Here is a 22,402-nt window from a genome sequence, read left to right as displayed (position 1 = left end):
GTATTGCATTGAGCCTCAGTGTGCTTCTCTGTGAAATGGGGACCATCACAGCTCCCCCTCCCATCTGTCCTGGCATTGAGTTAATGTGTATAAAGTGCTTCTGAGATGGCTGGTGCAGGCTGTTGCTCAGTCTCAGCTGGCAGGCACTTTAGGTCTCTGAGTTTGCAAGGCTGCCACGCAGGCCTTCCCTGAGCTAGTCAGGTTAGCATGTCACCTTCTTTCCTCACATCTCTCCTTATCTTCCACCTCAGCTATCTGGGGCGGGCTCTCTCTTCCAATGCACAAAACATGCATAGACCCATGCACGTTGCTGGGAAAGGTAGATCCAAGTTTTACGGTGAGAGGAGGTAGGGAGGGCAGGACAGCCCTGTTGGGGCAGAGGGTGCGCAGTATGAGAAGAGGAGGGCACACGTTGAAGATATGGGCAGGTGTCAAAATGAGCGGTGTGTTAACTGTGTTTCTGATGCCCTGATATCTGGGGCCTTGCTGACCCTGGAGGAACTGCCCTCCCAGGGTGAGCCATGTCCTAGAGATAGTCAAGGACTCACTATGGAGCGTGCTTCTCAAGTGCAAACCAAGCAAGCAATCCAGAGTCCAGCCCAAGCACCTCCTCCTCAGGGTCTCACACTCTGGGCCACTATCCCCGGCCCTGATCAACCCAGGGTGAGGCACCACACAACTAGAAACAGCCCTATACTGCACAGCTTGCTGAAATGATCCAAACCAGTCAATCCTGCTCCCGCTTACCGTGCCTCGCCCATTCCTTCCTGCAGAAACCAGTGAAGGCTGCCATCCATGTTTTCCCCTCACTCATCTACCTCCTGACCGACCCAGGTGCTTCCCTGTGTGGCCCTGCGTGGTAGAGTCTATGGGTAATAAACCGTCTTTTCCACGGCAGTCACCACACCAGAATAATAACAAAACCGACATTTGAAAATGAGGGGTGAGGGTAAAAGGGGAGCAGGACAATGGGATGGCTCACAAGCTCCTTGTGTCTTACAGAAAGTACAGGGCAGCCAGGAGAGGCAGACTTGTTGGGCAGACATAGACACTTTTAAAGAAGCCCGTGTCTCACTGGGGGGGCCCACCATCCCCCAGCACACGAGGCTCTGGCCTGGGTGCTCACTCACCTTCCCGTAGCTGAGCAGGATGATCCGCACCAGGACCACATTGATGTGGGCCCCCAAGGACTCGTCATGGTAGATTTCATTGACCTGAAAGACAACCAGGGAGATGTCATCAGCAGGAATCTCAGGCCCAAGGAAAAGCCCTGGCTTTGCAAATGACATCACCACCCACCAGCCCCCAGGCCAGAACATGTGTACCCGCCCCCCCCACACTCCTTTCTCTTTCCCAGTTCATACCCCAGCATCACCTCAACCTTAAATCCATCCCTTCCTTCCTTCCGTGCCACCTGCCTGGCAGCCACCGTCCCTACCTGGAGTGTGGCCACCCCCTCCTCAGGGCTCCCTCCTGCCAGCATGGGCATTCTCCACCTGGAGCCTGAACTTGGGCACTGACCCCTCTATTCGCACTAGCCTCTAACTGCATGTGGCCTTTCCTTCAAGAGTGATCACAGGCTAAAAACTCCAGAGGCATGGACAGTGCCAGGACTGTCACCAGTAGAAATCACTCTACAGTGGCTGCTGCTGGTTATGAAAAGTCCTCTGTTTCATCACTATTTGGAAGGGGGTCAGTGTAGACCCACCACCTGATCTTATTTAATGTGTTGATAAAGAACAGACACTACTCTGTCACAAAGGTGCTTTATGGCCACAGTTAGCTAAATAGTAATAAGAAGGAAGAGAGCAAGGGAAGTCAGCCATTGTTAAGAACAGTCAGCAGGGGACACTGAGCCTGTTGGCTTCACCAGGAAGCTACAGCCTCACACACACTGCAGGGGGTCCCAGCAATTTCCCACCCCCCCCAAGGATTAACACCCCCCTTTCCCTCTGCAGAGATCACAAATCCCCTTCCCCTCTTCTGGTATTAGTACTGGATTGTCTGGGAAGCAAAAGGAGATAAGGACATTCCCAATAGAAGTCAGAAGGCGCAGGGGGAGGAACCTGACCCAGAGGACTGTCAGTCTAACCTGGGAAAGGGATCATTGACTTGGGGGTAGACCCATCAGAAGTCTGTGAAAGCTTGGGAAGTTGATTGGTTATTTTGAAAAAGCTCCTGGTTCTGTGAATACATAATCTCAGGTGAAGAATCTCTCTCCCTCCCTCCCTCCCTTCCTCAGACTCTCTACGACTCACACTCCCCCCTTTCATTCGTTCTCTCCTTCCAGGAACATGCAACCATGCAGATCTAGTGGCCACTTGGGACCCATAGAAGACTGCGCAGGCTCCGGAGGAATATGAAGCAGAAACTCTGGACACTGGCCTTTGCCCAGCTGAAGATAAGATTGGAGCAGAGGGGGATGGGATATTGAAAATCCAGTGGATGAAATGGGGCCACACGTTAACCTGACTAGCTCAGGGAAGGCCTGCGTGGCAGCCTTGCAAACTCAGAGACCTAAAGTCACCACAAAGGATGGCCTGAAATTAAAACGTTAACTAAAAGCAGTTTATGGTGGGTAGTCATGTCCTAGGCTGGTATCTTCCCTGACCAAGGTCAATCTTTACCTTAACCGAGCCTGTCTATTGCCTTTTTGCCTCTATGATAACATATCCTTGGAATGTCAAAGTCATTTTCCTTTGTCCAGACCCTTCAAAGCGCAGGCACCACTCTGCAGAGACCACGCATCCCCTCACTGTCCCTGAGTGAACTGCTGACTGTTAACTATCCTGCACCCACCTAAGTGAAAAAGTATGTGTCTATAATTTTACTTTTTATCCAAGTCTAGGGGTTTTTCCACTTTGTTTTCTCCCACCTCCCTAATCTATCACCAATGAATTTCATTTAACCCACTTATGTCTCCTCTTTTCATTGTACTGTACAAACCAAGGTGCAAAACTGCCATTCTCCGGAGCATTATCTCAATCCGTCAAGGTTCTGTTTCCCAGCAATTGTCGGCAAAATTCTTCACAGGTTTGAATGCTTCTTCCATTAACACCAGGAGGGGGACTCCTTTGATTTGCATCACCAGTAAACCCAGCCACACGGCAATCACCTGTGCACGGATCCTTGCAATGCTTTTCTCGCGATCCGGGGAAGAGCCTGATTCCCACCACCACCACCACCACCACCACCACCACCACCACCACCACTTTCCGTGCTCTGTTTTGATACCAGGGGCTCATATCATTGGCTTCCTTTGTATTTTATCACTGGTTTACACACGTGTTTTATTTTTTGCATTTAAAAACATTACTCCAAGCAGGTGCCCATGGGCCTCACCGGATGGCACAAGAAAGGTGAGGAGACCCCACTCCCCACAGCACAGCGAGTATGAGCTTCTGGAAATGCTGGTCAGGTTACCCCAGGTTCAGAGCTGACAGAGCCTTCCTTCCCCTTGGCCCCACCCCACACACTCTCAATATTCTGCCTGAAACGGCCCCTCACTGCCACCTCTTGCTGGCCGAGCAAACCCTCTCCTCCTGGCAGCCCAACCTCTGGTCACTTGCTCTCAGAAGGGCCTCCCAGGTCTGATCTGCTCCTCGGCAAACCCCCGTGTCCATGACTTCTCGAGCTCTGTGTCCCCCACAGCTGAGAGCTGCACAGGAACATCTATTTTCCCTGCATGTCCCCAGCAGCACACAGCAGGTGCTCAGAACTCTGAAGGAGCCGATCCCCTCAGGCCGTCACTTAGTGGAGGGGCACGACCTGGCGGTACACCCCTCCCTGTGTGCACGCCAAGCCCAGGGGCTGCTGATGGCCCTCTGTGAGGGCAGAGCCACTCCCCCGTCTCAGGCCAGCACTATCCTGGCCCTGAACCCCAACTTTTACAGTCTCTAGCTGAGCAATGATAATTGCTACCTATAAGAGCAGAAAGACTCTTTGGGAAATCTGAGAGTTAACAAGGAAAATCAAATACTAATGGATCAAATACTTTCCTTCAGGGAAAGGGCAGCGGATAGACCTGCAGGAGAATATATGTCACCAGCACACGAGTCTGGAGAGGGTGGCTTTGTAGGTGGAGCCCCAGAGGCTCTGCCAACTCCTCCACACTTCGCCATCACCTCTGTGAAACAAGGTACAAGTCCCTCCCTCACAGAGCTTCTGAGGACTACATTCCCACACACGAGAGAAGAAATGATGGTGAAAATGGTGAACTGCTGTATTTGTCACTGCCGGTCGCTCATAGTGCCCTGCAGGACCCCTGAGGTTCAGGGGCAGGGTGCACAGCCCTGAAACACAGACATCCTTGCCCAGCTTCGAGGGTCAAACTGGATATGAATTTCAGTCCACAGAAAGACAAGAGCCCTAAAAGCCAAGTTTTTCTTAAGAGAGAAAGTGTGTTTTTTTCTTTTTTCTGCAAAGCAGTTGCTTTATCCATCACCAGCAAAACTGGCCAATTTGGCTCCTGGGGTTAGACTGAGAGGCGTGGTGTAAAAATATAGAAGGCAGTGATACAGGGAGGTCCCTCTGCAGCTGGAGGGACAGGAAGGGGGTGGGGTGGGGTGGGGAGAGGCCAGGATGGCATAAAAACAGCCTTGATACTTGAGGAAATGATAGGAGGAAGAGCTTGAACCCCCGTCCCTGCCTGCTGCTGGAATCTGGGGGACGGGTTCAAATTTTGGGGTGGCTTCAGAGAGCAGAAATGGAGTCATGAGCCACTTCAGCGGCAAGAAGCCTGCAAGGGCAGCCAAGCTCCCAGATATGTGTAGGGGATCCAGGGACAGTGAGCAGGATAGCTGGGGGACACAGCTAGGCCTCAGAGAGAGCCCAGGGTGCTGGCCTGCAGGAGCAGAAGATAGACCTCCTTGCAGAGAGAGAATAAACCCTGAGGTGTGAGGCCTGGAAGGCCACTGCCCAGAGCAGAGCATGCTGGGACAGATGTGTGCAGATGCAGGGTAGCTGTGCCATGCACACACACCTACCCAGAGGGAGGAGAGACAAGTGACGAACTCATAGGTTGAAACCCCAACCCCCAATGTAATGGTGTGAGGAAGTGGGGCCTTTGGGAGGTGATTAGGATTAAATGAGGTCAGGAGGGGGACTCCTATGATGGGACTTTGGCAGTGGAAATGGGGCTCTTTCACGGGTTTGCAAGGAAAGCACTCCGGGAGACCCACGTCTAGGAGGTTGAGGCTTCATGGGGAGAGTTATTGTAGAAGCAAAATCAAAGGACTGCCCCTGGGTTCCCAATGTCCCATCCCTGTCTGCCCCGCCAGGGAAAAAGTCCAATCTTGTCTTCGTCAGCCCCATAAATAGGGCCAGTGCCCAGAGACCTTTGTGCCATTTGTTCAGTCCATGTCTGTCCCCATTTGGCTAGCATAGTCTGCTTTCAGTTGTGAGCCCCCGATGGGGCCACAGGCCTCAGGCGGCTGCTAGGGCCATGTGGCTGCTATGCAGAAAGAACACGCTAATGAATGGGGCACACATGTATTGAGAGAGAGAGAGAGAGAGAGAGAGAGAGAGAGAGAGAGAGAGAGAGAGAGAGAGCATTCTTCGTTAGGCTGATTATATTATCTCAGACCTGGGAAGGACGAGTCCCTTTTTAAAAATAACCACTCAACTTGCCAAGCTTTTGCAGGCTTGCACTGGGCCTTCCCTCTAACAAATCCATTTCCTAGATTTCCAAGGTTTTGTGTCCCTTGTCCAATTTGATCCCTTTCCCAGGCTAGACTGATAGGCCTTTATGGTCATCGTCTTGGTTTCTACCACACATGCCTCATAGTAGAAGCCCCTCCCCCTGTGCCATCTTGACTTCTACCGGGCATGTGCCCAGCAGAGGAATTTCTCCTGCTGTTTTTCATTCCTCCCTTGGTGATCTGGGACTTAGTCCCCTGAGAAGTCTGTGAAGCTGGAGCTTCCTAGTGGAGCAAGCAGGCTGCGTATCCCATTTAGCTCCCCAGTTTATTAGGCTTAACAATGTTGGATTCCCTTTGCTTCCTTCCTTTATTAATATTTAATTACCTACGCTAACAGGATTAGTGCCATTATAAGAAGAGATGCTAGAAAGTGGTCTCTCTTCCTTTTTCTCTCTCTTTCTGCAATGTCTGCAAGCCAAGGATGAGAGCTCTCACCAGGAACTGAATTAGCTGGCTTCCAGCCTCCAAACTGTATGACGTAATGGGGATTGGTTAAGCCACTCAGTCCATGGTATTTTGTTACAGTGGTCAGAGCTGACTATGACAAGCACGGAGTCGAAGCTTAATTTCTGACCTGAGTCATACCCCTAACAGCTTTTAAATGGGGAAAGCCTAAGCCATCTCTCACGGGCCAGGTTACACTTTTCTTTCTATCCTATGATGAGGGCAGCATCAGTCATATGAACTAAAGAAAGTTGCATTTTTCCCCATGTTTGAGCTTTGGTGTGTAAATATCCATCCTACCATTCACATTACACCCCCCCGCCCCCCTCCCAGTCCAATGACAGGCCTGTCCTAGGTTCTTAGTGGAAGTCTCAAACTTAAGCCTGGCGTCTCTCTCAGAGCCTATCCACTGGGGTCCAGAATTGCATGGCCTGGCCTCGCCTTCTCCACAGTCCTTGGCAGGCAGAGAGCTGTTGGCCCTACTGCATGCCTGGCACAGTGTTACCACGGAGGATTCAGCAGTGAACCAGCATGGCCCTCTGTCAGTAGGTGGAAAGGAAAACGTGAAAGTAACAAAACCAGCTCCACGAGCATGATGACATTAATGAGGGCTACAAGGAAAAGGTGGGGAACTAGAGGCATATTAATGGGGAATCTGCCCTGTGGGTGAGATTTGTGGGCCTCCTAGGGACATGGCATTTCATCTCAGAGCTGAGAAATAAAAATGAGTAAGCAAAGCAGGGATGGTGCTCCTGCCAGAGGGAACAGTATGTGCAAATGTCCTGGGGCAGTGGTCGGCAAACTCATTAGTCAACAGAGCCAAATATCAACAGTACAACGATTGAAATTTCTTTTGAGAACCAAATTTTTTAAACTTAAACTTCTTCTAATGCCACTTCTTCAAAATAGACTCGCCCAGGCGGTGGTATTTTGTGGAAGAGCCACACTCAAGGGGCCAAAGAGCCGCATGTGGCTCACGAGCTGCAGTTTGCTGACCACGGTCCTGGGGTCAGAAGCAGTGAAGGTGTTGCTAGCAGAGGGGACTAGTAGGGGGAGAGACCCAGGAGAGAAGGTGGGAGAAGGCTCCTGAGGCCATTCAGGAGATTTCCAACTCTACTCAAGGAGCAATGGACAATACCAGGGCCTGGACACTACATTTTACAAAGATTACTCTGGCTCCTTTATGGAAAGTAGTTTGAAGTGCCCATTGCCACAGTTGAGATGTAGGAGTGGGGGGTTGGATTTGGGATGAGTGGAGAGAAGGGACAGACACAGGAGTAACTTGGATTGGAATTGGGGGGCACCTCCCCCACAGCCCTGTGATATCAGGGTGCACTCAGCCCTGTCACCTCACTGAAAAAGCGAGGCAGTCCACCTTTGTTTTGCATGGAGCGGGGGAGGGAGAAAGGTCCTGGTGTTATTGCTCAGAGCCTCCCCAGAAAATGAGGGGCTTGGGGCTCCCTCAACACCCCGACAGCACTCTGAAGTCCATGCTCTGGCTGCACTTATCAGAGCTAGTCTGGGGTGAACCTTGAGGGCTCATGCCCCTGGTATGCACGATGAGGCTCTGAGCCCATGTTCACAATCCCTCTGGAAGACAGAAAGCCCACTTTGTTATCTGGAAGGAATCCAGGGCTGAGTGTCCGGAATTATCTCATTTTACTAGTGACCCGGTGCACAAAATTAATGCACATTAAAAGGGGATTAATTAGAGGAAATAATTTAATATTGCTATTTGCCCTTTCTCTATAATAGAAGTGTCAGAGATGAAAGAAAATTAGTAAAATGTATATGAAAACCTTCCTCCTGTCAGAGTCTGGGGCTCACCACGGGACCCAGAGTCAAGTCCCCACCCACCCACATGCACCTCAAAATCATGTGAGACCCAGACCCGGCCGCCCGCCCCCTACAATTGGGCTAGATCCAGACCCGGCCAGTCCCACCCTTGTCAAGCCCTGCTGGGCAGGGGGCGTAGCCTCAGGTCCCCTGGCCTGGCGCCAGGATAGGGGGCATGGCCTGAGGTCCCCCAGCCCAGACCAGGGTAGGGGGTGTGCCTTGAGATCCGCCATAAAGCCCTGCCAGGTGGGGGACACAGCCTGAGATCTCCTGTCAAGCCCCACTGGGTGAGGGGCATGGCCTGAGGTCCCCTGTCAAGCCTGGCCAGGCGGGGGCGGGAGGCGCAGCCTCAGGTCCCCCTGGCCAGCACCTGGAGGGAGGGGCGCAGCCTCAGGTCCCCTGTCAAGCCCCACCGGCAGGGGAACGTGGCCTGAGGTCCCCTGGCCTGGCACTGGGGCAGGGGGAGCAGCCTGAGGTCCCCTAGCCCAATACCAGGACAGGAAGCGCACCTTGAGGTCCCCTGTCAAGTCCTGCAGGGTGGGGGGCGCAGCCTGAGGTCCCCCAGCCTGGTGCTGGGGTGGGGGAAGCAGCCTGAGGTCCCCTAGCCCAACCCCAGGACAGGAAGCGCACCTTGAGGTCCCCTGTCAAGCCCTGCAGGGTGGGGGGCACGGCCTGAGGTCCCCTGTCAAGCCCCACCCTGGGGGGCAGGGGAGGGCTTAGCTTCAGGTCCCTGCTGATTGCTCGTTAAGGCTCCTTATGGGAACTTGGCCTCAGCTGTAGGTGCAGCCATCTTTGTGACGGAGTGATGGTCAATTAGCATTTTCCCTCTTTATTAGATAGGATGCTCCCAACAGCCCTTTGAGGCCAGGAGCAGAAGTGGTCAGCCCACCTGAGCGATGGAGAAGCTGAGGCTGGTCCCCACAGGGAGGGAGGAGATGCAGGGCTGGCCCTTCTAGTTCTTGGTCCAGACAGACCCTGCCCATCAGGGCCTAGGATCCTCCTATTCTCCTGGCCCTGCCACTGAGCCTTAGGGTGGCCACTCTCATCTCATGTCCTTCTTGGACACTGGGCATGTCTGACCCTGACTCCTGACTCAGAGCAGGAGGTAACCAGAACCCCAGGAACCCCCTGTTCAGTTTAAAGCTCCTGGGGGTAGAGACCCACTTCCAGCTGGGGGTGGGGGCAAGGTCACCAGAGCCCAAGGAGTCAGGCTGCTGAGTGAGGGTCCACCCTGGGAGGCTCTGTCTTTAGGGCTGCCCATCAGTTGCCAGTTCCCATCAGCTGAGCTGGGTGCCCTGACTCTGACCTTGGAGATGAACTGGGCCTCCTGGGCTGCTGAGGAGCTAGACAGGGCACATCCAGAGTGTCCAGCAGAAAGCCAGGGAGGCCAGGCCCAGGTCAGGCAGGCAGCCCTGCCCACCCTGGTAGGACTGCATGGTGGGACTCCTTTCATTGATTTCTGCCATAGGAAGCCACTGCCTCTTCCACATGGAGACACAGCCAGCTGTGCCTTTGCCTCGCTCTGTGACACCCCCAGAGGCTGCTGGACCTTTGGGGTGGCCCCCAATCTGATATCCATGTGGCCCCTGAAGTCAGGCCCCAGCAGCCCCCTCCCAGAGGGCGGGACCCCCATGGTGACCACTGGCCTGGGCAGAGTTCTTGCTCATTGGTGTGTTGTGACAGAGACCCCCAAACTGGCAAAGAAGTTCCCCTTTGGTGCTGACTCCCAGTCCCACACTGTGCTAAGTAGAGGGCCCACCACCCTTGTCCTCCACTGGCCTGAGGCGTGGCTCTGCCCTGACCCCCAGAGCCATGCCGACTTTCTAGGGGGCTGTGAGATGGCCAGCTGCCTCCCTCTCCCCGCAGGATGCTGCTCAGATGCTGTTGTGAAGCAAGAAGCCTGTGGCGCCCACGTGGGCATGTAAACCACTGGGAATAATGTGTAAAATCCTCAGTAAAACACTCACATCCTTAACAAGGACACAGCTACAACATTTCTGCTGAGCAAAGAGCTGATAGATATGGCAAAAGGAGAGACCGAAGACAGGGGTTGGTCTCCAAACAGCTCCTTCACATCTTTCCTCCTCCCTGTACCCCCATCTAACCTCCAAGTAGGCATGCAGGTGGCAGGGCTCTGGAGTGCCTTCCCCCCTCCTGTCCTGCTCACATGGCCCACACACCATTCTTCACCATTCAGTCACCATTTAGAGCAGATTTGACCTTCCTCTGCCTGAAACCCTCAAGGGCTCCACTCAGTCACCATTTAGAGAAGATTTGACCTCCTTCCTCTGCCTGAAACCCTCAAGGGCTCCACTCAGTCACCATTTAGAGCAGATTTGACCTCCTTCCTCTGCCTGAAACCCTCAAGGGCTCCCCAGTGCCTCCAGGAACAGGCTCTTGAGGGCCCCTGCTAGGCTGGCCTGGCTGGCTTCTCCCTGATCCATTTCAGCTACCTTGTTCCAACAACTCTCAGTCCCAATAGCTCTGCCTTCTTGAAGCCTGGCTGCCTCTCCTGCTGCTTGCGCAAAGGCTCAGGCCTGGAATTCCTTCCCCTCTCCTCCAGCCCCTGAATTCTTGAAATATCTGAAGAGCATTTAAAGAAACAAAGTCAAAGTAATAAATGCATTTCAAAGGAGCGGGGCAGTTACTCCCCTGTTTAACCTCGTACCCCCACCCCAAGGCCCTCCCATTGCAACTGGAATGAAGTCAAACGCTGCTGCCTCTTCTCCGATGGGCCCGGTCTGGCCTAGGTTTCTTGCACGGGAAGCTCGTCCCCACCTCAGAGCCTTGGCACTTGCTGTGCCCTCTGGCTTTTCACGTTCCTTCCCCAGCATTAACCGTCCCCTGCTCAAAGCAAGCCCCTAAAGCACCCGCTAAAGTAGTTGCTCCCAGACTTGACTGTTATTTGATATAGGAGGCACCTTTCTTTCTTGCTCACTGCTGTGTCGCCAGCGGTGTCAAGCACATAGTGGGTGGGCAGTAAAGAGTGTTAAGTAAATGAATGAGTAGATAACTTTAGAGAATGTAGACTGATAGGAGGTGGGTAAGATGTGTGACAGCAGTGAGCCCAGGATGCCCTGTAGTGACATAGGCCTCCAGTAAGTGCCCAAGTGCCCACCCACCCTGCCTTCCCTGAGGCCTCTGTGCTAGGTTCTCCTCAGCCCAGAGCGCAGGGGCAGGGAGGCTGGAACGTGTCCTTGAGCCCTGCCTGAGAAATCGATCCAGGAATCTTTAAACCTTGGGGGAAAACGTTCAAAGCGGCAGCCTTTCTCCGCATGGAGAGAGGCCAAAGACTCTCTTGTTGGGGAAAATACATTGTAATGCACCTTTTGCTTATTGAAAGACACGGCCAAGTTTCTGTTCTGGAATAAGCAATAAGGCAGGACTGGCTCTGCATGACAATGTGAAAGTTTGCCTTCTTTGTGGAAGAGTTCTACCCTGGGCAGCTGTCAGCCCTGGCTCCCTGACCAGAGCTCTAGACCCAGCTTGGAGGGAGGGCCCCTCGCGGGGAGACCACAGGCACTCTCCCCACCCCCACCAGTCTCAGAGCCCGTGGGCACGATCTCCAGCCCCTGGAGATGATCTCTGTCACCTGTGCCCAACAGGACACAACGATGTCATTGAAAGCAATGATTTTTCATTCCTCCTGTAATTCTTATTTTTCTGCTGTCCTACCACCATTTCCACCCAAGGAGAGAGAGAGACAGGCAATGACCTCAGGAGGGCGGGAGCCATGGCTCATGAGAAGTCCCCTGGGACAGGAATATGGGTAAAGAAAGCATCCTGGTTGACCAAGGAGGTCTGAGGAGGTGGCAGAGCAGAGGCAGGAAGTTAGACCCGGGATTATGGCCCACAGCCCCCGCCCCCCCGCCCCCACTGTTGCTCCCCACACACCTTTAGGGTCAAACAGACCCAAAGGGCTATGGGCCCTGCTTCCCAGTTGGACCCTAAGATGAGACCACACAACAAGAGCAGAGACCACTCCCCATGTGGCGCTACGTGCAGGTGAGAAAGGGATGGGCTCCTGTCAGTGAACAGACCCAGTAGCAGCCTGGCTCCCAGGCCCAGAGGGGTTGGGCGGGGTGGGGTCCAGAAGCTCCCAGCGGTGCTGGTTGGGGGTGGAGGTAGCTGGCCTGGCACAGGGAGAGGCTGTGGACAGATAGCCATGGCACTAGACCTGAACGGGGACCAGCCAGCACACCTGAGCAGCCCAGGCAAAGAGCGGAAGCTAGACCTGCTCACCTCCACCCCTAGCAAAAATGGTGAGGATTCAGGCCAGCCACCCCACTGCCACCAGGGCCCCAGGGGTCCCCAAGTGATGAGGAGACCCTGCCCAGCAGGTGCATGCCCAGAAGAGAATGAGGAAACCATGACAGTTCAGATGGTCACCGGTGCCCTCGCCCAGGCAGGAGGCTCAATTCGGGGCTCCCAGCAAAATTCAGAAGCCTCTGTGCAGCCCTCCTTGCAGCCCTCCAGCTCACTACCCGGACTCTGCTGTGAGCACATCCCTTTGGGAGTGAAAGCGTGTAGTGGACATAGCAGAAAATGGGTTGGTCCTTCCGTACCAGCTACGTGGCCAGCTCGGAACAGGCATCTGAAGTGTGGAGCAAGGGGACCGATGCAGAGAAGATGGGCGAGCGCACTGCTGCAAAGGGCGCCCAGACCAAAGGGAGCGGGTCTGAGCTCATGGAGGCACAAGACTCCCGCAGATCATTTCTGGGTATGAAAGGCCAGGGGGAGCCCATAGGCCCTGGTCAGAACCAGGCTGCTGTGTCCTGCGTGTGGGGACATGGTCCGGGACTCACTATGCTAACACAGATGCTGCTCCCTCCTGGCCATCCCTCTGCCGTGCCAGCCATTCTCGAGTCTTCTCATTTGTTAGATTGTTACCTGCCCCTCCTTCCACCACACGTGTGCTCCTGTGAACTGGGGCCTTTCTGCATCCTCAGAGCCGAGACTCTGGCTGGCCCCCAAAGCTCCCCACCCACTCACCCCATCTGTTCAGCACGGTCCCTCACAGGTCTCCCTGTCCCAAATCCCTGAGCCTGCCACACTCCAGGCCTCCCACTCCAGGGACCCGCTGAGGGTGTGACAGCTCTGAATGGAATGGCACCAAGTCTGCTGTCAAAACCAGCTTGGGCTCACCTCCGCCGTCACCTGCTCCCCCGCCCGGCATAGGCACTGGCCACGGGGCTACCACAGCCCTTATCCTCCTTGCTGCCCTAAGGCAGGCAAGTGTGTCCCCATGAGAGCCATGCGTCTCGGCCCAAGAGCTGGCTGACTGGGCAAATGTCACAGACACAAAGGAATGACTGTAGCACGTCACTCGTCAGCTCTGACCTTGCCAGACCTGTGCCAGGCACCTCCCCGCGTCGTTAACTGTCACCTCTGACACCCTGCCAGGGAGCATTATGACACCTGTTTCACCAGTGAGGAAACGTGACTCAGAAAAATTGAGAAGCTTGCTCATATGAATGTGAGTGGAAATCGGGACAAAGGCTTTGGAAGGCAACTTGGGAAACCAGCTGCGATTAGTCATTCGCCCCTGTGACTCAGCTTTTCAAACGTCCAGCTTCTGTGATGCAGAAAAGCCTTGGGCATAGGAAAGGAAAAGGACACTCAGGCTACTGGGACTTCTTTCCCATGGGCAGGTGGAGTCTATTTTTTCATGGCAGTCTCTGGGGCCATAATCAGTTTATGGGAATTAATTTACTCACTTATTCATTCAAAAGATGTTCAATCAACACCTACTATGTGCTGGGCCTTTGGCCAGGTAGTGAACATGCAAATCAGCTAAGTGGACTCCTAGAACCTCACATTAAACTTGAGGCTCCTTGTGTGAATCCCTAATCCTTCCAAGATACACACTGGCAAGCCCCCCTTTCCCCCTCCCAGCAGGGGAGCAGGACCCCAGGGTCGCTGGATTGCACCTCAGCACTGGGTGCAGCAGGAGTGACAGCCCATACCAGCCCAGACTACAGCCCCGGGCTGTGACACACTCCCGGCTTTTCTGGACCAGCTGTCACCACATTGCTAGAGTTTGCATGAGACAAGCTCCGCAGCTTGTCACCCAGGAGTGTGGACGCCTCGCCCTCCTGGTCCACGGGGACTCTAACACCCACTTTGACAACCAACAGCTTCTCCAGGGAAGCCAAGGACAGGCTGTTCTGAGACTTTCTTATCAGGAGGCCTCCCACAGGGGGCAGGGAGGTGGGGGGCGTGGAGGGAGGTAGAGGCAGAGGCAAGCACAGCCCTGGCACCCCCCTCAGGACCTTCTCCATCTTCGTTGTCATCAATGGGGGGCCTATGGTTGATCCACTGGAATGGACTCCATGCAGGCAGGACCCTAGGCTCACTCAGCACATTTCCAGCACCTATAGACTGTCTAGCACGTAGTAGGTACTTTATAGACATATGCTGAATGAACAAGGGACAGAGTGGGTGACTGAAACTTAGAACAGGAAGACAGCATGGGTGGATAAGCCAAGGAGAAACCCAGAAGAGTCACAGAACCAGGTAGAAAGGAAACTGGCATGTGGGCCAGTGTCATCAAATGCTGTTGGGGAGGTCAGAGAGGTTAAGGTGAGAACACACTTTAGAGCAGGCTTCCGCAGGGATTCAGGGCTGATTGTTCTTCAGGCTGGACCAATGGGGAGAGGGTGTCCCCTGGGCCAGGTCCCTGAGGAGGATCTGCCTTTCCACAGGGACAGAAATCCATGCCCGAGTCATGCCACCACCCTCTGTGAGCCTCGATGATCTTGTCCAGGAAAGGGAATCTCGCGGGGCCACTGGGACAACATAGAAACATCACACAAGTGCCTCCTTGCACAGGGCCAGCATGTGCGAACCCAGGCTCCTCAGGCCCTGGGCAGAGGCATTTCTGATAATAGAAGGCATAAACCCCAAACTCCTGAAGACAGATGTTTCTCTTCTAAGATGCAAAACCAACCTTATCACTCCCTGGTAGTAATATTGCCATGGATCCCAGGCCCCTTAGCCTGGCATAGAAGGCTTTGTCAACCTCATGTCCTGCCTTTCCTCCAGCACCCTACACTCAAGCGGGGCTCAAGCATGCCCAGTGATGTAGTGATGCCACTGGGCCTTAGCATGTGCCGTTCTTCCACCTGCAGCAGCACCAACACACTCCGAGCTCTTCCCTAGGCTAGCCCTTGCCTCTGTGTTAGGGGTACTCTTCCCTGTCACCCCGTAGTGCCCTATAATTTTTGTGATTAGTATGTGTGTAAACCAGGGTATAATTATTCGTTCCTTGCCCTGCTCCCCAATCCTCCCATGCTCCAAGCTCTCTGAGCACAGGGACATAACTGCTCAGTTCTGTACCCAGAGTCCCGAATGGGGCCAATTTAGATCAGGCATTCAGAGAGCGCTCATGAACTAATATGTGAGCAGGGATGGCCCACATTTGTGGGACACTCTCCATGTGCCCAGCATTCTGGTAAGCATTTTTCCTGGTGTTTAACTTGAGTCATGCTCACAACAGCCCTGGGAGGTACATAACTGCCCCATCACAGGACACAGCTAGGCAGGCAATGGCCTCCTTTCTTCTTAGCCAGAAGGAACAATCCACTCACTGACTGGCCAGACTTGCCCACAGTTGTGTTCTGATTCACTTGTATAGTGTGAGGTCTTAATTTCAATTTGCTGACATCAACAAATAATTAGATTTCCTATAAAAGTTGGATTTCCAGCCTCCCATGGAAAAAAGAGCTGGCAACACGGGGCCTGCTTATTCCTACATAAGTGAGTGGGACACAGGAAGGGATCTCCAGACATAGTGTCTCCAGTCAGTCACCCCAATCCCCACCACTCCGTATTGCCCACAGCCACCCTGGCCCCTGACCACGCCTCCTGCCTGGCTCCTACCAACATCTGAGAGTGCTGCTCTTTTGTAAGAAGTGTAGCAACCTCACTCTCTGGCCCTGCCAGCCCTATCTCCTAGTGGCACACAAGGACAGGCACAAGGAGCAGGGATAGTGCTGGCACACCTTGTTGGGGCCCATGGTACCAGCAGACCCTGGACCTGGGGTGCTGTGTGTGGCAATGGAACTTCTGCTCCCTGTCCTCTCCTCCTGTGCCATGGCCAGGCCCAAACTCAAGTGTGTCCCCTTGTCCAGGAGCTCTGTCTGATTCCCTTCAACTTAAGGGAACCAAGGGTTAGTGTCCAGATTCAGAGATGTTTTTCTCTTTACCAGGAACCAGAGCCAGAGACACGTGAATAGGACTTGGGGTTGTGCCTCCCTCTGGCTGGGTTGGAGCTCTGTGGCCAGTTTCCGAGATACGCCCCTCCCCAAGACCAGCAGAAAACATTCCTGCCCCTCACCCCACCCCGGCTGCTCTCCACCATCACCACATGGCCCCAACATTCCTGGAAGCTGGTGAGAAATGGAACCCATATGCCTCTGATTGTTTGCAAACCCTGGCAAAGCTTTGGTAAACCCAGGCCAACTACTGGATTAAATTAGAAAAGAAAAGAGGAAAAAAAAAAATCTGAATCCTGGCAAAGAGAGAAACCATTCATTCAACAAACATTGTTTAAGAACATACTGTACAGAGGACTGTTTCCATGCTCAGAGGAGTCTGAGGGTATAGCCTCGGCTCTGAAAGCTCAGGCTCTTGGGATCCCATGTTCTTCGTGGGCCTTAGGAGCATCTACCCTCAGCAAGAGAAATGCCTTGGGGAATCGGGGGTTAACACAGCTGGGAGAGAGAGCTCTCCTGCCCAGAAATCTGCTTCTCCTGTTCCATTGTTTAAAAATGGATATTAAGATCAGCTCATTCAATTGGTTTGAAAAGAATCCTCAAAGTGACCTCACAGGTACGTTAAGTTGGCAAGGCTGGAGGTGGAGGTGGGTTGGGCTGGGGTCTGAGCAGGGAGAGGGTGGAGCTTGGCTTTAGTGCAAGATCCCTGCAGTGGCCTTGAGGAAAGGGCTGCTCCAGCTGCAGGGGCTGGGAGGAGCTGCAGAGGGCAAAAGGAAGCTGGTCTCCTGGGACCACCTCTTGTCAGGGACTATGCCAGCCTTTATGGACCCTCAGAGTGTTTGGGAGGTTTAAAATTGAGGAAGCCAAGTTCAGGGCAAGGCAGGAACTTTGCCAGGTGGGTAAAAGCCAAGATTAGAATTCAGCTGGTTCTGACTTCAAAGCTGGTCCTCAAGCTATGCCAAGTGCTCTCCTAACATGGACACCCAAGGGCACTGATGCAATGGGATGAAAATGCAATTTCTGGAGGGCTGGGGCCACGGTTCAAGGAGGACACTAAACAAGTAGATGTCTTCAAAGCCTGATAGCAAATATTTCTTTAACATCAGGTAGTGACTACTTTTAGCTTTACTGGCCACATTGTTCGTGCCCCAGCTATTCCATTCCACCACCACATGAATGAGCTAAGACATGAATGAGTGGGTGTGGCTGCGTGCCAATAAAAGTTTATTTATGCAAATGGGTGGTGGCCCAAATTTGGCCCTTGGGCTGTAGTTTTGGCAGCCCTGTTTAGAATCCCTAGTGTTTCTTAAAAAATACATGTGAATAGTGACATGTCCAAGTTTACTTTAATATAACATTGATGTTTTTAAATGCTTGCTGTCCAAAAGAAGTGGCACTTTGAGGAAGACACCTCGCCTCTGTTCTGTGACCTCAGAGGCTTCCGGCAGGCCTCCTGAGAGTATGAGATCCAAGGAGCAAAGGACAATCACAGTCCACCTTCAGGGGTGGGCTTCCTTCTACAAGCACAGCTTGCTAGCAGCTCATCCTGGAAGCTTGGGGGTCTCAGTGGACAGTGAGATCCCAAGCAACACACCCAACCCTCTGGTTTCTCAGGGAAGAGTAGGATTGAAATTAGTGCTGCAGTTAAATGCTATAAAGCCATATAGGAAGCACTGATTTGGGCCCAAAGTTCGTACTTCTTGAAATCTTGGCGCAAAGAGATTTTACTTTTAAAAATACATATGCAAACGTTACTTTAATAATTGTTCCAGAGAAAGATTTAACATGGCAGCTGACAGGATAGCAGAGAGGGAGAGAGTGTGAATGAGCAAAGGAGAGAGAGGTGTGTGTGGACATGTGTGGTGTGTGTGGGAGGGAGTGAGGGACAGGTAGACAACATCACAGGAGTCCCGGGGACTGGCAGATTGGGCTCTCCAAGACAGGGAGCCCCTGCTACCATTGCAGGCACTCCCATGATGGCACAGTATTAGCGTGGAACCCAAGCCATCTTGTAGAGGGCAGTAACAGAGGCCAGAAGTGCAGCTACACCAACGCCCAGACTGACCTCGGACACCATCCCCGGACCTGTGCAGGGAGCTGCTTGTAGCCATAACCCGTGTGGAACCACCACCATGCCCCAGCAGTGAGCAGCATGGTACCACACCATGGGTCCCAGACAGCTGCAGTGAGTGAGTGCAGCCAGAGAGACATCCCAAACTGCGCCTCCTTGCCAGAGACAAAATCCAGCAACCCAAGATCCCATGCTACAAGCCGCTGCACTGTGAGTGCAAGCCAGGGGTATCTCACTCTTGACCATCCCAGTACAGAGCCACAGACCAGTGTGTGCTCTGCCCCCTGGCATAGTCTTCTCGCTGGCGAGGGCTCCCACCCCCCAGCACCAACAGGGCCTTTGGGCTGGCACAGGATCTGCCCCCAGCACAGACAGAACTATCACCCAGCATTCACCCTACCCCCTGGCCCAGGTCAGAGCTGCTGGTGCGACCTGGTGTGCCCAGCCAAAGGTCACAGGATCATGCTGCTTGTGTGCTGCCAGAGGGTACTAGGGCGCCATCCTGCTTTGGGTGCCAGGGCTGCACAGTGAATTGAATTGCATGCTTGAGGGCTCTAGGCCCTCACAGGGCGTTGCCCCTGCCAACTCTGAGAAACTGAAGTGGACAACTGAGGGACCATAACCATGGGAGAAGGGGGTAAAACTCAGAGCAAAGACAATAAAAGTGGAACTCAAGGCAGACCCAGCATTCTGTTTAGTGAGTCCTGGATCATTGAACTGCTAGGGGCTTCAACCCCTCGGGTCCCAAGCAGGGAGCCCAGGGTCAGAAAGAGACAGCAAAAATAGGGAGACAAAGAAATAAACCCCAAAGGAAAGAAAAGGAAGAATCTCCAGAAAAGGGACTAAATGAAATAGAGGCAAGCAATATGTAACAGAAAAAATTCAGAATAAAGGTCATACAGTTCCTAAACCATCTGGATGAGAAATTTACCAACATATATAAGAAGCAAGAGTAATTTAAGAATGATATAGCTACAATAAAAAACACAATGGAATGTTTCAACAGTAGACTAGAAGAAGTGGAAGACTGAATCAGCAAGTTAGAAGGCAGGGTAGAAAAACACACCTAATCTGAACAGCAATTGAGAAAAAAAATTAGAAAGCAGGAGGAGAGCTCAAGGGTGCTTTGGGACAACATGAAACAAAGCAATATCTGTATACTAGGGGTGCCAGAAGGACAAGAAGAGGAGCAAAGATTAGAAAACCTAATAGAAGAAATAATGACAGAAAACTTCCCTGCCTTGGGAAAGAAAAAAGTCACACAAGCACAGAGAGTCCCAAAGAAGATGAACCCAAAAGACGTACAACAAGACATCCTCTCTAATAAAATGGTAATATGCAAATTAACCATCACTTCGCTACATAAGCCACACCCACCAGCCAAGCCACACCCACCAGCCAATCAGGGCGAGTATGCAAATTAACCCCAATCCAAGATGGCTACAGCCACAGAGAGCAAGGTTTCCCAGGTAACAGAGCAAGGCAAGTTTTCCATAGCCGTTGCAGGCCTAAGCCTCCACTCAAGCTACAAAGTTTCAATTATAGAAGGTAAACAAATTCAAACAAATGGCGGCAGAATGGAGCTTGAGAGAGCAGGCCAGGGTTGCCGGCGGCAACAGGGGAAGCAAAGCTTTCCACACACCCTGGCCGGGCTCACCTGCTTAAGGCTACAAAGTTTCAATTGTAGAAGGTGAATTAACTGCCACAGAAATGGCTGCCGCCCCAGAAATGGCTGCCGCCCCAGGCTACAAAGTTTCAATTGTAGAAGGAAAATAAATTCCAGATACCAGGGCCTCCTCTTGGGTTGCCAGGGGGTGTGGCCGGCCTGCAAACCACCACAGGCCCCTCGCTCAGCCCAAGGGAACCACCACCCTTATCTGTGACACCCTTCAGGGCAAACCAGCTGGCCCCCACCTGTGCACCAGGCCTCTATCCTATCTAATAAAAGAGTAATATAGAGATTGATCATCACTGCAACACACAATATAGCTGCCCCCATGTGGTCAAAGATCCTGCCCCCATGTGGACACAAGATGGCCACTACAAGATGGCCAGCAGGAGAGGGCAGTTGGGAGGCACCCGGCCTGCAAGGGAGGGCAGTTGTGAGGGACCAGGCCTGCAAGGGAGGGCAGTTGAGAGGGACCAGGCTTGCAAGGGAGGGCAGTTGGAGGTGATCAACCTTGCAGGAGAGGGCAGTTAGGGGTGACCAGGCTGGCAGAGGAGGGAAGTTGGGGGCAAACAGGCTGGCAGGGGAGCAGTTAAGCATCAACCAGGCTGGCAGCGGAGTGGTTAGGGGGTGATCAGGCTGGCAGGCAGAAGCAGTTAGGGGCAATCAGGAAGGCAGGCAGGCAAGCAGTTGGAAGCCAGCAGTCCTGGATTGTGAGAGGGATGTCCGACTGCCCGTTTAGGCCCGATCCTGGTGGGATCGGACCTAAACGGGCAGTCGGACATCCCTCCAGGAGTCCCAGATTGGAGAGGGTACAGGGTGGGCTGAGGGACAACCCCCCGCCGTGCACGAATTTCGTGCACCGGGCTTCTAGTGTAATAATAATGGCAAACGTTAACGACAAAGAAAGAATCTTAAAGGCTGCAAGAGAGAGACAGAGAGTTACCTACAAAGGATCTCCCATTAGATTATCAAATGATTTCTCAACAGAAACACATCAGGCCAGAAGGGAATGGAATGAAGTATACAAAGTGATGCAAAGCAAGGGACTGAATCCAAGAATACTCTGTTCAGCAAGGCTATCATTCAAAATTGAAGGGGAAATCAGGAATTTCACAGACAAAAAAAGGCTAAGGGGGTTTATTGCTACCCAGCCAGTAATGCAAGAAATGCTAAAGGGACTGTAATAAAAAGAAGAAATAAAAAGGGAAGAAGGAACACAGGCATAAAGAATAAAAATGGCTACAAACAATAATAACCTTAATCATAAATGGATTAAATGGTCCAATCAAAAGACATCGGGTGGCTGAATGGATAAGAAAACATGACTCATATATATGCTGTCTACAAGAGACCCACCTCAGAACAAGGAACTCAAAGAGATTGAAAGTGAAAGGATAAAAAAATGTATTTTTAGGCAAATGGAAATGAAAAAAAAGCTGGGGCAGCAATATTTATATCTGACAAAATAGTGAAGGCCATAACAAGAGATAAGGTGAAGTGAAGGCCATAACAAGAGATAAGGAAGGCCACTTCATAATACTAAAGGGATCAATACAACAAGAGGATATAACTCTGGTAAACATATATGCATCAAGTACAAGAGCACCCAAATACATAAAATCCTTCTGGAAGATATCAAGGGAGAGATCAACAGCAATAAAATCATAATAGGGGACTTTATTACCCCATTGACATCACTGGATAAATCTTCTAGACAAAAAATCAACAAAGAAACAGCAATCCTAAATGACTCACTAGATCAGATGGAATTAATTGACATCTTCAGAACATTTCAACCCAAAGCTGCAGAATGTACATTCTTCTCAAGTGCACACGGGTCATTTTCAAAGATAGACCACATATTAGGACACAGGCTAAGTCTCTTCAAATTCAGGAAGATAGAAATCATATCAAGCATCTTCTCAGATCACAATGGCATAAAATTAGAAATCAATTACAATAAAAACAATAAAAAAATCAAACACTTGGAGGCTAAATAGCATGCTATTAAACAATAATTGGGTTACCAAAGAGATCAAAGAAGAAATAAAAAACATCCTGGAAACGAATGACAATAAAAACACAACAATCCCAAATCTATGGGACACAGTGAAAGCAGTCCTGTGAGAGAAGTTCATAGCATTACAGGCATACCTAAAAAACAAAACAAAACAAAAAAACAAAAAGAAAAACAAGAAAAACTGGTAATAAATTATCTAACCTTACAACTTAAAAATTAGAAGGAGAGCAACAAGAAAAGCCCAGAGAAAGCAGAAGGAAGGAAATAATAAGATCAGAGCAGAAACAAATGACATAGAAACCAAAAAAGAAAACAATACAAAAGATCAATAAAATCAAGAGGTGGTACTTTGAAAAGTTAAACAAGATTGATGAATCTCTAGCCAGGCTCACCAAGAATCGAAGAGAGAGGACCCAAATAAACAAAATTAGAAATGAAAGAGGTGAA

General features: G+C 51.8%; 1 protein-coding gene across 1 annotated transcript in view; it reads right to left on the bottom strand.

Annotated features, from left to right (window-relative positions):
- Positions 1-22,402, bottom strand: part of ADAMTS2 (ADAM metallopeptidase with thrombospondin type 1 motif 2) — a 262,993-nt gene that overhangs the window by 88,899 nt on the left and 151,692 nt on the right. The window contains exon 5 of the mRNA XM_079771375.1: positions 1,131-1,214. Within this exon, the coding sequence (XP_079627501.1) occupies positions 1,131-1,214 (84 nt within the window). The remainder of the gene's footprint in view (positions 1-1,130; positions 1,215-22,402) is intronic.

The sequence above is a fragment of the Cnephaeus nilssonii genome, assembly GCF_951640355.1.
Source record: "Cnephaeus nilssonii genome assembly, chromosome: 5".
Classification (NCBI taxonomy): Eukaryota; Metazoa; Chordata; class Mammalia; order Chiroptera; family Vespertilionidae; genus Cnephaeus; species Cnephaeus nilssonii.
Note: the sequence above shows the minus strand (reverse complement) of the source record. Positions and strands in the feature narration are given on the sequence as shown.